Below are 13,627 nucleotides of genomic sequence, written 5' to 3'. Positions count from 1 at the left end.
AAATCGGAGATGCAAAGGATCTTGGGTGCTGGTGCAGGATTCGCAAAAGGTTAATCTGCAAGTTGAATTGGTAGTAAAGAAAGCAAACTCAATGCTAGTATTTATTTCAAGAGGGCTTGTATTCAAAAACAGGGATGTAATGCTGAGGCTCAATAAACATAGAAACATTTAACATAGAAAATAGGTGCAGGAGTAGGCCATTCGGTCCTTCGAGCCTGCACCGCCATTCAATATGATCATGGCTGATCATCCAACTCAGTATCCTGTACCTGCCTTCTCTCCATACCCCCTGATCCCCTTAGCCACAAGGGCCACATCTAACTCCCTCTTAAATATAGCCAATGAACTGGCCTCAACTACCTTCTGCGGGAGAGAATTCCAGAGATTCACCACTCTCTGTGTGAAAAAAGTTTTCCTCATCTCGGTCCTAAAAGATTTCCCCTTTATCCTTAAACTGTGGCCCCTTGTTCTGGACTTCCCCAACATCGGGAACAATCTTCCTGCATCTAGCCTGTCCAACCCCTTAATAATTTTGTAAGTTTCTATAAGATCCCCCCTCAATCTTCTAAATTCTAGCGAGTACAAGCCGAGTCTATCCAGTCTTTCTTCATATGAAAGTCCTGACATCCCAGGAATCAGTCTGGTGAACCTTCTCTGTACTCCCTCTATGGCAAGCGCTGGTCAGGCCGCATTTGGAATATTGCGAGCAATTTTGGGCACCATATCTGAAGAAGTGGTGTGCTGAATGCGGAGAGTGTCCCGAGGAGGTTTACAAGAATTATCCCAGGAATGATTAGGTTAATCTATGATGAGCTTTTGTCGGCACTGGGCCTGCTCTCGCTGGTGTTTCAAAGAATGAGGGGGGACCTCATTGAAACATATAGAACAGTGAAAGGCTTGGATAGAGTGGATGTTGAGAGGATGTTTCCACTAGTGGGAGAGTCTAGGACTAGAGGTCATAGCCTTAGAATTAAAGGATGTTCTTTATGGAAGATGAGATATTTCTTTAGTCAGAGGGTGGTGAATCTGTGGAATTCTTTGCCACAGAAGGCTGTGGAGCCAAAGTCAGTGGATATTTTTAAGGCGGAGATAGATAGAGCTTTGATTAGTACAGGTGTCAGAGGTTATGGGGAGAAGGCAGGAGAATGGGGTTAGGAGGGAGAGATAGATCAGCCATGATTGAATGGCGGAGTAGAGTTGATGGCCTAATTTTACCTAATTGATGGTCTAAATCTACTCCTATCACATATGACCTAGTGAAAGTCAAATTTATTCGTCACATGCACCAACGAAAGCACTGTAAATTGAATTTGCCATGCAGCGATACACTTAAAAAAAGAACACGCAATACACAATAGTCAACACAAACATCCATCACAGCATTCCTCACTGGTAGAAGGCAACAAAGTTCAGCCAGTCCTCCCCGTTCATCCGTGGTCGAGGCCATAAACCCTCTGTAGATGCCGCTACGGACGGCCGGATGTACAGGCCCTCTCGTCAGGATGATCAAAACTACGACGTCGGGACGGTCGAACACACTTGGAGCACACGAATTGGCCACTTTCCTACCAGAGACCGCGGGATACTTCAGGATGTATGGGTCTTTGCTGCCTGCAAAATAACTGGCATATGTCTGTCCATCAAAAATACTTAATTGTGTCCAACGTACTTTAGGATATCTTGAGATTTTGAAAGACAATATCTAATTACACGTTTTTAACTTCTTTCTATATTTTGAATGGCTAAATGGTTACACCTCATTGTCCAAAACTCCAGCGAGTTTAAATGAATCTTTCTTAATTTATTTTTGTGGAACAGCTATCATGCCAGGAATCAATGTAGTGAATGACCAGGTCAGGCAGCGTCTCTGGAGGACATGGATAGGTGACGTTTTGGGTCGGGACTTTTCTTCAGATAGGCCACGTTTCGGGACAGTTCCCTTCATCACCGCCCTGCCCCACACCCAATTTTCTCATTAAACCCATCCCCAACCCTTCTCCTACCCGTCCCCTTTCACCTTTAATTCTCCCTCTGCCTTTACATTTCATTCTTCTTTACTCCTGATCTGACACTCTTGTGACTCCTTTAATCCCCATTTTATTTCCTTTTCATCCTTTGTTCACCTATCTGCCAATCAAAAGCCCCCTTCACCTGTATCAACCTATCACTTGTCAAACTTTGTCCCACACGCACCTCTTTTCCAGTTTTCTCCCTCCTACTGCAATCAGTTTGAAGATAGGTTCCAAAACATTGCCTATCCCTGTCTGCCAGAAATGCTGTCTGACTGCTGAGTTACTTCAGCACTTTGTGTTCAACACATAATAAATCACCAAGGTATATGGATGAAAACTCTTACCAGAGCCTGTCTTAGCCAGTCATCCCTTTTCAATAGATACAACTACCCTTGGCCTTCCATTTGTTTGTTGCAGCTCCACGGTTCCTTTCTGTATCTTGCACACCAAGATTACAAACATTTAATAGTTTTTCACTGTTCAAAAACTGTTCTGTTTCTTTCATGCCATCTGACTTTGATTGCTTTGGTTGGATTAAAATCAGCAAGATGATTATGAGCAGTGAGTGATTTTCAATAACATTATTGCATTGTGGACATTTCCTATGATCATTGCTTGGTAACTAATAATGTAAACTTTATTTTCCAAGTGAACAATTTTCAGCAGTCGCTCTGGTTCAATAAGCTTAATAAGCTCATAGTCACTTACAGCTAAAGCTGCAGTCAATTTCTCTTGGAAGTGTGTCATATTATTTTCTGGTTTCATATGCTTAGTGCCTTTGAGGGATGTGCTATAAATCTCACATTGGAAAGCCTTTTCATTTGCAATTAAGTTCAGTTGATGATTCAAGCTATAAAATCAACTCTTAATCATAGAACTAATGCAGGGTTTAAAATTCTGGACTGAACCTCTCCTTGTACTTTCTGCGCAAAGTGCATGTACTTAGATAATCAAGTGAATTTGAACAAGCATTGAAGGTTTTATAATTTTTGTTTCTTTGGTGTTACTCGGATTATTTTTTAAATATTAGAATTTTGTTGTTTTCATTAAATATTATCTGGACTAATTTTTCCTGATGATGTTTGACCTATGTTTTGTCGCAAATTACTGTTGCATTATTACTTTGGCTCAAGAGGTAATCCAGAAAAAAAGTGTGAATATATTTAGCTCCCTTGCTAATGGTAACCATGAGGGGAGAGGCATGGTATTGCATAAAAATCTGTTTGAATGTCAATGGCCTACATAAATGGCGGAGTGGGAAGGTGCCAAGACAGAAGGTCGGCGTACCTTCAGTGAATTGGTGTGACATTTGATATGCTGAAGTAAGCTAAAAACTGCATAGTTGTGGGACTGAATGGATATTGATATCAAGATGCAGATAAATCTGTCACTATGCTTGGCTGAATAGGCCATTAAATTATTTCCAGCATTGAATCTAGTATTAGGGAAACACAACTCCGACTGCTGACACTGGAACCTTGCAGTTACATCACTCAAGAAGCCACAGAGTGCTGAAGTCGCTCAGCCGGGTAGGGCAGCATCTTAGGAAGAACTGTCTACTCCACTGTCCTACTCCAGCACTCTGTCTTCTTTTGTAAACCAGCCACCTGCAGTTCCTTCTTTCTACTGTTACATCACTCATCTCTGTCAAGGCTCTTCCATCCAGCTAAGCCCCACAATTGATGCAGTTGTAAGCTTTACAGTCTCTTGCCTCCCTCCCCCCCCCCCCTTCCCTATCCCATCCATATCCACCATGACATCGAATGAAGAGTCAGTAAATCTCAGTTATGCAGAATGCTGTCTGATTTCTTTGTACTGGCAGCCGTCCTCATAATTCTTCAAATTTCATATTTGCAGTGTATTTCTAATAAATGGCTTTTTGTTTTGAGAGATACAGCATGGTTTCCCCTTCATTCGTTGAGGGGAAACAGACCTACCGTTGATCACCCATTCACACTAGTCCTATGTTATGCCACTTTCTCATCCACTCGCTACACAATAGGAACAATTTAAAGAGACCAATTAAGCTACAAACCCTCACATCGTAGGGATGCGGGAGGAAACCAGAGCATCTGGAGGAAACCCATGCAGTCATAGGGAGAATGTGCGAATTCCACATGAGCACACAAGGTCAAGATCGAACCCGGGTCACTAGTGCTGTGAGGCAGCAGCTCTACCAGTTGCGCCACTATGCTGCCCAATCCTGTCCTCCGGTGCTGTTGGTATAGACGTTTGCATGGGTTACATAATATATTTTGACAATATTTTGCGTGACAATCAGGATGTTGATAAAGCTGGTATATAACAGGAAAAGTCCATGACCTATTAAACAAATTAGGCCTGATTTTTTGCAATTGATTAATAGACTTAGGAGTACAATTAATAACGAACAAATAGGCTATTGGTATTTTCTCTTAAGGATAATAAAGACATAAGACTATAGCAGTAAATGACCCGAGGGGCAGGCAATGGAAAAGCTACTGGCTGTAAAAGTATTAAAGGAGCCACAGGCTTTTTCCTAAAGCAATTTAACCTTGGCAGGTAATAGATTTATGAACATAACTGGTCACCCGAGAATATGTGGCTGCTAATATGAGGCCTGTTGAGGACAGATGATGTTTGGAGGGGTGATACATTAATTTATTAAAACAAAGGGATGTTTTATGATCAAATTTAGATCGGAGCAGTGGTTTTATTTTGGCTATTGGTTATATGTTTGTCTGTTGCTCAAAGAAGTGTTCGTTTATGATATATAACCTCAGAATTGGTTGAAACTGGTCTCGTCTAGTTATGCTTTGGGTGTAATCATCACAATATGGTGTGATTTATGAGGCTCCCAGAGCTCTGTATCTAGGTGATTTCCTTGCAGGTGTTTGAATAAAATGGCGAGCATAGAAGTCCCTACTGATTATTATGGAGTGTGCAGGGTGACTACTACAATTACAGTGTCACTAGGCATTGATTTGTGTGTGCTGTTATCAGCAAAACGTTACCTATTTATGTTCTCCAGAGATGTTGCCTGACCCGCAGAGTTACTCCAGCACTTTGTGCCCTTTCTACTCAGTTTAGTTTGTTTGAAAATCCTGTACTCCAGTAGCTGGATTACAGACACTCCAACGAAACCAATGCAGAAAATTGCCTCAAGCTACCGTTGCTGCAAATTGCCTCAGGCTATCTTATCTAAATTATGCTCTATCTGACCCAGCTCACATTGGATAATAATATTCAACCTAATTTCATTCATGCAATATAGTTGTTTCATATTTCAAGAAATATACATGCTTGTTTTGATGATTCATAAGAATTTTGTCCATTTGTTTCCATCTTAGCTGCAGTATAGTACAACAAGCCTGAAGTTGGCAGTTGTAGAGAGCATTTTGCCCCCATTGCATTCTTGCTGCCAAATTTAATTTGTTTTCTTATGAGACTATATGTCCTATAATTGACCAAATGTCCAGACCATTTGTAGACTCATGTCTAGTGTTGCCCTTATAGTTAGACCCTGAGTTTACCTTTTCCACGTGAAAATAAACATATTTAGGGGCTGATGATAATTTGCTTACCCTGTCAGTAGATTTGGAGGTTTTCACGGCATCGTTCCAGTGCTTTGAGATGCCTATCTCAAGGTGGGGTTGTAAAATGATGGCACATTGAAATAGGATGTAATTTGATGGGGAACCGAGAAAATTGCTGATACAAGGTCTTGGAAATACCTTTTTTCTTTTTTACATATGTGCTACGAGGCCTTTTTTACATATGCATTAAAGATTCCTCTTGACTCTCCTTAGTTTGCTGCTATGAATGGAAACACAGTATTTTTAAATGTACTTCCAACAAAGATGTGGTAGTTGTGGAACAACCGCATTTCCAAGGAAATTCCTGATCTCGCATCCCACCTGCAGCTGCAATGCACATGGTCTATGGAATAAAAAAGGTCTATTCTTAAAATGTATTAGATTTTCGTAAAGATTTAAACTTCAATATTATTTGATAAATTATGCAAATTTGTTGTAAATTGCAATAAAATGTACATTATTTCAATACTGACCAGTGACTGATATCATCATGTCATGTGATATATTTCAGTGTTAACTGGACCAGTGTAAAAATATACGTTAATAATCTGTACGCTTTTTATGCCCCTGCAGATACTGATCCCAGGGTTTTAGAAAAACAAGAACTACAACAGCCAACCTACGTAGCTCTTAGTTATGTGAACAGGTAAGATTACTTTTCAAACAAGAGGACATGACTTCAGAATTAAGGGACAGAAGTTTAGGGGTAATATGAGGGGGAACTTCTTTACTCAGAGAGTGGTAGCGGTGTGGAATGAGCTTCCAGTGGAAGTGGTGGAGGCAAGTTCATTGGTATCATTTAAAAATAAATTGGATAGGCATATGGATGAGAAGGGAATGGAGGGTTATGGTATGAGTGCAGGCAGGTGGGACTAAGGGGAAAAAAAAATTTGTTCGGCACGGACTTGTAGGGCCGAGATGGCCTGTTTCCGTGCTGTAATTGTTATATGGTTATATGGTTACTTTTTTTGTAAGAATGATTTGTATCTTTTTGGAACATTCTTCTGAAGTGGAAGCTCCGTGAAATTGTTATTTTAGTTACTGGTGATTTTCCCTACATTTGAAATCTCAAACCTGACTGCTATATTTACCAGCTTTTCCATGTTTGGTATGTTTGCACAAGAATGGAAAATTCATGTTGGTGAAAGTATAGTTAAGTAACAATTCACAAATAGAAAATGGAACACTTTAAATGCAGTCATCTCCTGGCATATCACTACATTTGCTGCAAGGACAATTGCCACTCCAGTGTAGGTTCAGAAGATTTGACAGACCTGGGATGAATAAATCCCTGATTTATTGGTAGATGGAGATGGGAGTTAGCTGTGGGGAGGATTGACAGTAAGGGGCTGATGGCAAGTTAATGCAGTAAACCATACATGTCAACTTCACAAATGGTAACCTACTATTTGTTCTGAATTTAATTGTTAAATGTGGCGACCCATGAAGTATGAATTTGTCTTATTAATGTAATGTTATCAATTCAATTTTGCATTTAATTTTTCATTGCAATTTTAATTTCAAAATTTGGTGTAAAGTATTTCCCACTCCATAGCCTTTTAAAGATTTGATCAGCAGTCCAAATGGAAAACTGTCAATTTTGTAGGTATATCTTAATTGAAAGGGAATCTATAATAGGTACAAGCATATTTTATGGATGCCATTCTAGGACTTATTAGGACTTGGGGCACTTGAGCAATGAAGTGGCAAAAGGATTACCATTGGGCTTCCTTGCTCTCCATGCTGCATCACAGATACTCTGAATAAACCATTCAGTTTAGACATCAGAAGCACTTTAGAATCCTATTCTGGTGTTAGAATCACTTTGCATCGTGCAGTCTTGCTCCCACTGTGTTGTTTTTTCATGGAATTTATTTTTGCATAAACCGAATCAACATATAATTGCCATCCTGAGCATTCATCGTTATAATGTGTTGTATGTTTAAGAAATCATGGCAGTTAGGTTTGCAGAAGCTCCATGCTGTTTCATCTCTCCTGTATAAGGAAGCTTGTGAAATAAATTGAAGAAATTAACATATTATTCCTACAATAGCTGGTTGTACGGCGCGACCAACGTCACAGCGGCCTCTGCAGTCTGTCTGTCTTTTTTAAATTTTTTTTGTCCCGTTGAGGGTATAGTTTGTAGTGGGTTTTTAAATGTGTATGTGTGGGGGGCGGGGGGTGGGTGAGGGGAAACTTTTAAATCTCTTCCCTGCACGGACACTCGACCTTTTCCCTGTCGGGTTTCCGTTGTCGTTGGGGCCTAGCACCATGGAGCGGCCTCCAACCAGAACGACCTGGGGGCTCAAGTCACGGAGCCAGCAGAGCTGCCGACCTACCATCGTGGAGCTGGCCGGTTCGGAGCGTGGAGAGCTGCGGTGGCGCGCGGCTGCGACCCGACTCCGGTGGATGGTGACACCGGGAGCTCGCGAGACCCCGGTGGGAGACCGCTTTGCGGGGCACCGGCAACAGCGACTTCTCCCACCTGAATTGCGGGGTTGAAAGTGACCTGGAGCGGGGCCTTACATCACCCGGCGCGGCTTTAAATGGCCGCGGGACTTGCTAGCGCCTGCCGGGGGCTTTGACTTTGACATCGGGAGAAGAATGGAGAGCAGGGGAGAGACAGGACTTTGCCTTCCATCACAGTGAGGAGGAGATTCACTGTGATGGATGTTTGTGTAAATTGTGTTGGTGTATGTCTTGGTTCTTTTCTTGCATGACAGCAGAAACCAAATTTCGTTTGAACCTCATGTGAGGTTCAAATGACAAATAAATGGTATTGTATTATATATTGTGTATTTTTGAAATGCACCTTAAAGTCGTACAGCACGGAGATAGGCCCTTCGGCGCATTTGTCTATGTCATCCTGGTTTTCTTAGTGAATGTTTAAATATATACGATTAATAAAAAAATGTTGCGAAGCCAGTTACACCCATATCTTCATTCCATTCCTGTTTGGGGATGGGCAACGTTACTGTTGGTAACTAATTTAATCAAAATGCTGGTACTTTTGTTGTGCTTTCAAATCAAAGTGATTATACTTCCAGAGATAAACAACATTCAATAATTCAGAACCAATGTTAACTTGGTAACAGACAAATAGATACCAGAATACACAGGACCACCGTAGAAAAAAGTTGAATTACATTATTTTATGACATAGTTGTAACTATCTGCATGATTTTATAGTCCTCAATAAGTCCCAAATTATAATGCCGACTTAATCACCTACATGAATTGTGCTCCTCAACTGAAGAATTAGACGGCCAACAATGGGGACAGCTTTGGCTGTTTCTGGGCCTGGAGGTAGATATCGCTGACTGTCAAAGCCAATCGTGTAGAGTTGTCCATCTGCACTCAGAGAGCCCTGCACTACACAGAGTTCCACGAATCAGCTGAGCAGCAGACCACTAATGCAGCATTTAAAGTGTATTTTCATCAGGTTGTTAGTTCGCTGTTTGGAAAATACTTTTAACATGCAAAGTTTCAAACATGTAAAATAAAATGTTAATATCATCCCAAAATGTATCCCAAAGTGTTTGACGTGGCATGCAGCCTGAACACTTAAGTTTCTGAACATTTTTGATAATATTCTTCCGTTTAGATATGTAAGGTTAATTTATTTTTCATTTATTACCAATATGAATTGTACAAATTCTTTCCATTCATTCTTCCCTACCTTTTGGTTATTGGTAGTGAATTTCACGTTGGATGTTGGATGCAAAAGAACCTTTGTTCTAAATGGTCTGCCAGTTCATTTTCACCTGTTTTATATTATTGTCCACATTTTGGTTCCAATGACCATTTTCTGATTCATAGTTGCATGGGAGCTATTCATCATATGGCATCTTGGCCAACTGGCTCCTCTTTAGTGCTGGTTGGCTATTGAAGCGTGAAGGCAACTGAAGGAAAACAGAAATCTTTCCACCTAGCATTTTAATGTGTTGACATTTGACTGAGATCATCGATTGCAAATCAAGAGTAAGCTATAAACACCCATTTGACTTATGAGGAAGGAATATAGATCTGCATAAACAAGGTTTGATTACAAGAAGACAACTCCATTTGGAAGTCTGCTGGTTCCCGGGAGGGAACTGCCTGCGTTGAATCATTGCAACAGAAATAAGACCTGGACTTGCATGGAGCATTTGTAGCTCCAAGGCATGCAAAGCAGCAGGTGTGGCATGCCATAAAGTCCAGCAATAGAGCCTGATCTTGCTGATGCAATATTGTGGACTCCAGTCATTTCAATGAAAATTTCAATTAGAGATATAGCACAGAAACAGGCCCTCGGTCCACCGAGTCCACGCCGACCAGTGATCCCCACACACTAACACTATTCTACACACACGAGGGACAATTTACAATTATACCAAGCCAATTAGCCTACAAACCTGTACGTCTTTGAAAAATGTGAGAAAACCCATGCAAGTTGAGGGAGAACATATAAACCCCACATACAGACAGCACTTGTGGTCAGGATCGAACCCGGTCTCTGGTGATTTAAGGCAGCAGCCCTACCGCTGCGCCCGTGTTTAATCCGTTTTAATTCATTTATTTTATTCGTTTTTTTCTTTCCACTTTATTTTATTTGCATTTTATTTTAATAGATTTTAATGTCCCTGAATGTCAAAATCATTCATAGTCTTTTATCAGACTGCGAATCTCCATTTGCAGCTGTGCCTGGTGTCAGTGAAGGGCCAGTGTGATTGGTCCTCCACACCTGGTGCAGATGAGTGCAGGAAGATCTAGCCCAATAGCAGGGAGGACTTCTCATTTCCAAATGTTTTGCTCCTTTTAAATATCAGCCTGTCCGCCAGTTCTTCTAATCATCTGCATCTAATGACGGCCCAGTCTTGCTGAGAGTCAGTATTTTGCATGCATCTGGGTCAAAAATAGCACAGAATATCACCCCAGCTTCTTCAACACACAATGAATTACCCCGAGTGGATGTGTTCACTCTGGGAGCAGTCATGAAACTGATGCACCCTCCATATTCCTAGACAGATGACCTGGTGTGATGTTACACATATGAAAATTAGATTTGTCTGTTAAGTGTGCAAATAGCACATATTATCAAATAGCAGGCAAATTATCATGGAAATCTGATAATTTTCATTTTCATTTTCATTTTTGAATTAATTTTCTTAATGTTAATTATTCAGTCTGTTTTGACCAGTTAGATACCATTTTTTTCCATAGAGGTTCAAATATTTTGTTCAATATCCGACGTTATAAATTTGCATGTGTGCAATTCACCACCTGTGATTAAAAACAATAGCGATGACCACATGAGGGAGCTCTTTTACTACGCATCAGAAAATATTCCGACATAATCAGTCAAAAATACAAGCACACTTTGTAATTGCCTGGTTATGTATTGTCGTAATTATGGCATATGTTTTGGAATGGGAACGTAACCATGAGCGTAATGGAATATTTACCTTGTTTTTGTAATCTGTAGTCTTTCTAGTTCTCTGTTCATTAAAAATGTTGCCCTGTGTTTTTCCGCATTTTCTGAACAGTTGCACCCGGTATTTCATGGCAAAAATCAACACTGTCACATAACAAGAATCTGAGACAATTCCTAAGTGCTGTTGCGTGTAAGGCAGCCAGTAACACAGATGGTTTTGCTTATATGCAGACATTTTCACACCGTAGAATTTGAGTAAATTTGTAGATGGGACCAGCAGAAAAGGAAAATGCTGAAGCGTTTTTAAAGCAACAATTCATGCATCCATTTCTTTTTACCTAATTAAATTTTACCGCAGAGCTTACAATACTGATTCTTTATCTATTTAGATTTCTACAGATGAAAATTGCAAACCACATTTCCTTATTACTGAGCCACTGGTCTGCTGCCAAAATATTAAAAAAAAACTAGACAACCTATTGTATTTTTTATGAGCAATGCTTAGGAGACTATAACTACAGTCAGACACAATATGCAACAAAGAATATACTGGACTTAGCAAAGTACTTTGTTTTGCTTTTTTCCAATTTGGTAATAGAATTGAAAACATTAAGGTCTGCTACCAAATCATGGGTTAAAATGAGGATGTGTACGATTCCTGGATGCAGGCTAGGAAATACATAGTAGAATGGGGTAATAAGTAGAAGATGCGGGAATCCAGCTTTTCAATGTGGTTGCAGTATATTCTAGCACATGGAGGAGGAGCAAAGCTGCCAGTAAGAGAATGGGATTAGGAATGGAGAGCACGTTATATGTTTGATGGGGCCAATTTTTACAAACCTGGAAACAATAGAAACTCCAGAAGAGTCCACTATTCTCATGGATTATGTTTGATGATCAGAACCAAGTAAAAGAAAATAAGCTTAGAAATGGCAAGGTTGTGACAGAAAATCTTGCACTTACAAGAAGTCGATTTTTGATTGATTGATTCCACGCTGTTGCTTGCTGTAAGTCGAGAGAATAACTTTGAAAAACATGGATCATCTATGGAATTGCTGACAATGAGTATGATAATGTTTGTAAATTAAAGAATAAATTAGTTTTCGTTCATAATGAAAAGCAAATAATAATTGACATTACATCGCAACAATTCAGTTTCTAAAAAATATGTTAATGTAGTTATTATTAGAAAATCTACGAAACATTTGATGACATTTCTGGAGGATGCAGTTAATACCTTTTTATTAGTCCAGATTTTTCACACTCACATCTGCATTGGCCAGAAATATCATGCGAGATGTATATTCATGTAGTTGAACTGCATGCTTCTTATCTTTGAAATCCTCAGAGCCATCTGGAAGGAGGGGGATGGCTGGGAGGTTGAGGGCCGAGAATGTGGAATTGCATTGGCGGGAGGAAGTGCAGTATTCCAATGAAAAGCAAGAGTCATCAATCCTACCAGCTGCCAGACTTTACTGAAGTAAATCACTGTTTTGGTACTGAATTTTCCATACCATTCTTGCATCAATAATCCTATCTACCATTCGACACCATTCTTGAAAAGAGAGAATCAAATACTAATCCAAAGAAACATAGAAACATAGAAAATAGGTGCAGGAGTAGACCATTCGGCCATTGAGCCTGCACCGCCATTAAATATGATCGTGGCTGATCATCCAACTCAGTATCCTGTACCTGCCTTCTCTCCATACCCCCTGATCCCTTTAGCCACAAGGGCCACATCTAACTCCCTCTTAAATATAGCCAATGAACTGGCCTCAACTACTTTCTGTGGCAGAGAGTTCCAGAGATTCACCACTCTCTGTGTGAAAAATGTTTTTCTCATCTAGGTCCTAAAGGATTTCCCCTTTATCCTTAAACTGTGACCCCTTGTCCTGGACTTCCTCAACATCGGGAACAATCTTCCTGCGTCTAGCCTGTCCAACCTCTTAAGAATTTTGTAAGTTTCTATAAGATCCTCCCTCAATCTTCTAAATTCTAGCGAGAAACAATACATACTGAGTAACAATTTCCAGAGCCTTATACTCATTTGCCTGATCTGGTGCTCATAAAACTCTTGAAATAAATACCTAGTTTTTCCCATCTTTCTGCTTAAGATAATATCTTTATAACTTTTTTTCCTATTCCTCCTCACTATTTCAGGACTCCCTATTTATGGTGTTGCCAAAATAGTGTTTCTTTTCGAATATAAGATTTACACTTCAAGAGCACTTCAAAGTCATGCAGCTCCTCCAGCCTGCACACTATTCAATAACGTCGAAACAAAGAACTGCAGATGCTGGTTAATGCACAAGGGCACAAAGTGCTGGATTAACACAGCAGGTCAGGCAGCATCTCTGGAGAACATGCAGAGATGACATTTCAGTTTGAAACCCTTCTTCAGACTGGATAAGGATCTCATCCTGAAACTCCACCTATCCAAGTTCTCCAGGGATGCTGCTTGACCTGCTAAGATATTCCAACACTTTGTGTCCTTCCACCATTCAATAATGTTGTGACTGATCTGATCTTGGCCTTAACTCCACTTTCCTGCCAGGTTCCCCAAATTCATGATTCACCTAAATTCTAAAAATGTTTTATTCTGTCTCAGAAGTGATGAAAACATA

At 40.2% G+C, this 13,627-nt stretch overlaps 1 protein-coding gene across 2 annotated transcripts in view; it reads left to right on the top strand.

The window, feature by feature from the left end:
• jazf1b (JAZF zinc finger 1b) overlaps positions 1-13,627 on the top strand; it is a 222,270-nt gene that overhangs the window by 94,109 nt on the left and 114,534 nt on the right. For both annotated transcript variants that reach the window (XM_055659944.1, XM_055659953.1), the window contains one exon: positions 6,161-6,233. In XM_055659944.1, coding sequence (XP_055515919.1) covers positions 6,161-6,233 — 73 coding nt within the window. The remainder of the gene's footprint in view (positions 1-6,160; positions 6,234-13,627) is intronic.

The sequence above is a fragment of the Leucoraja erinacea genome, chromosome 2, assembly GCF_028641065.1.
Source record: "Leucoraja erinacea ecotype New England chromosome 2, Leri_hhj_1, whole genome shotgun sequence".
Lineage (NCBI taxonomy): Eukaryota > Metazoa > Chordata > Chondrichthyes > Rajiformes > Rajidae > Leucoraja > Leucoraja erinaceus.
Note: the sequence above shows the minus strand (reverse complement) of the source record. Positions and strands in the feature narration are given on the sequence as shown.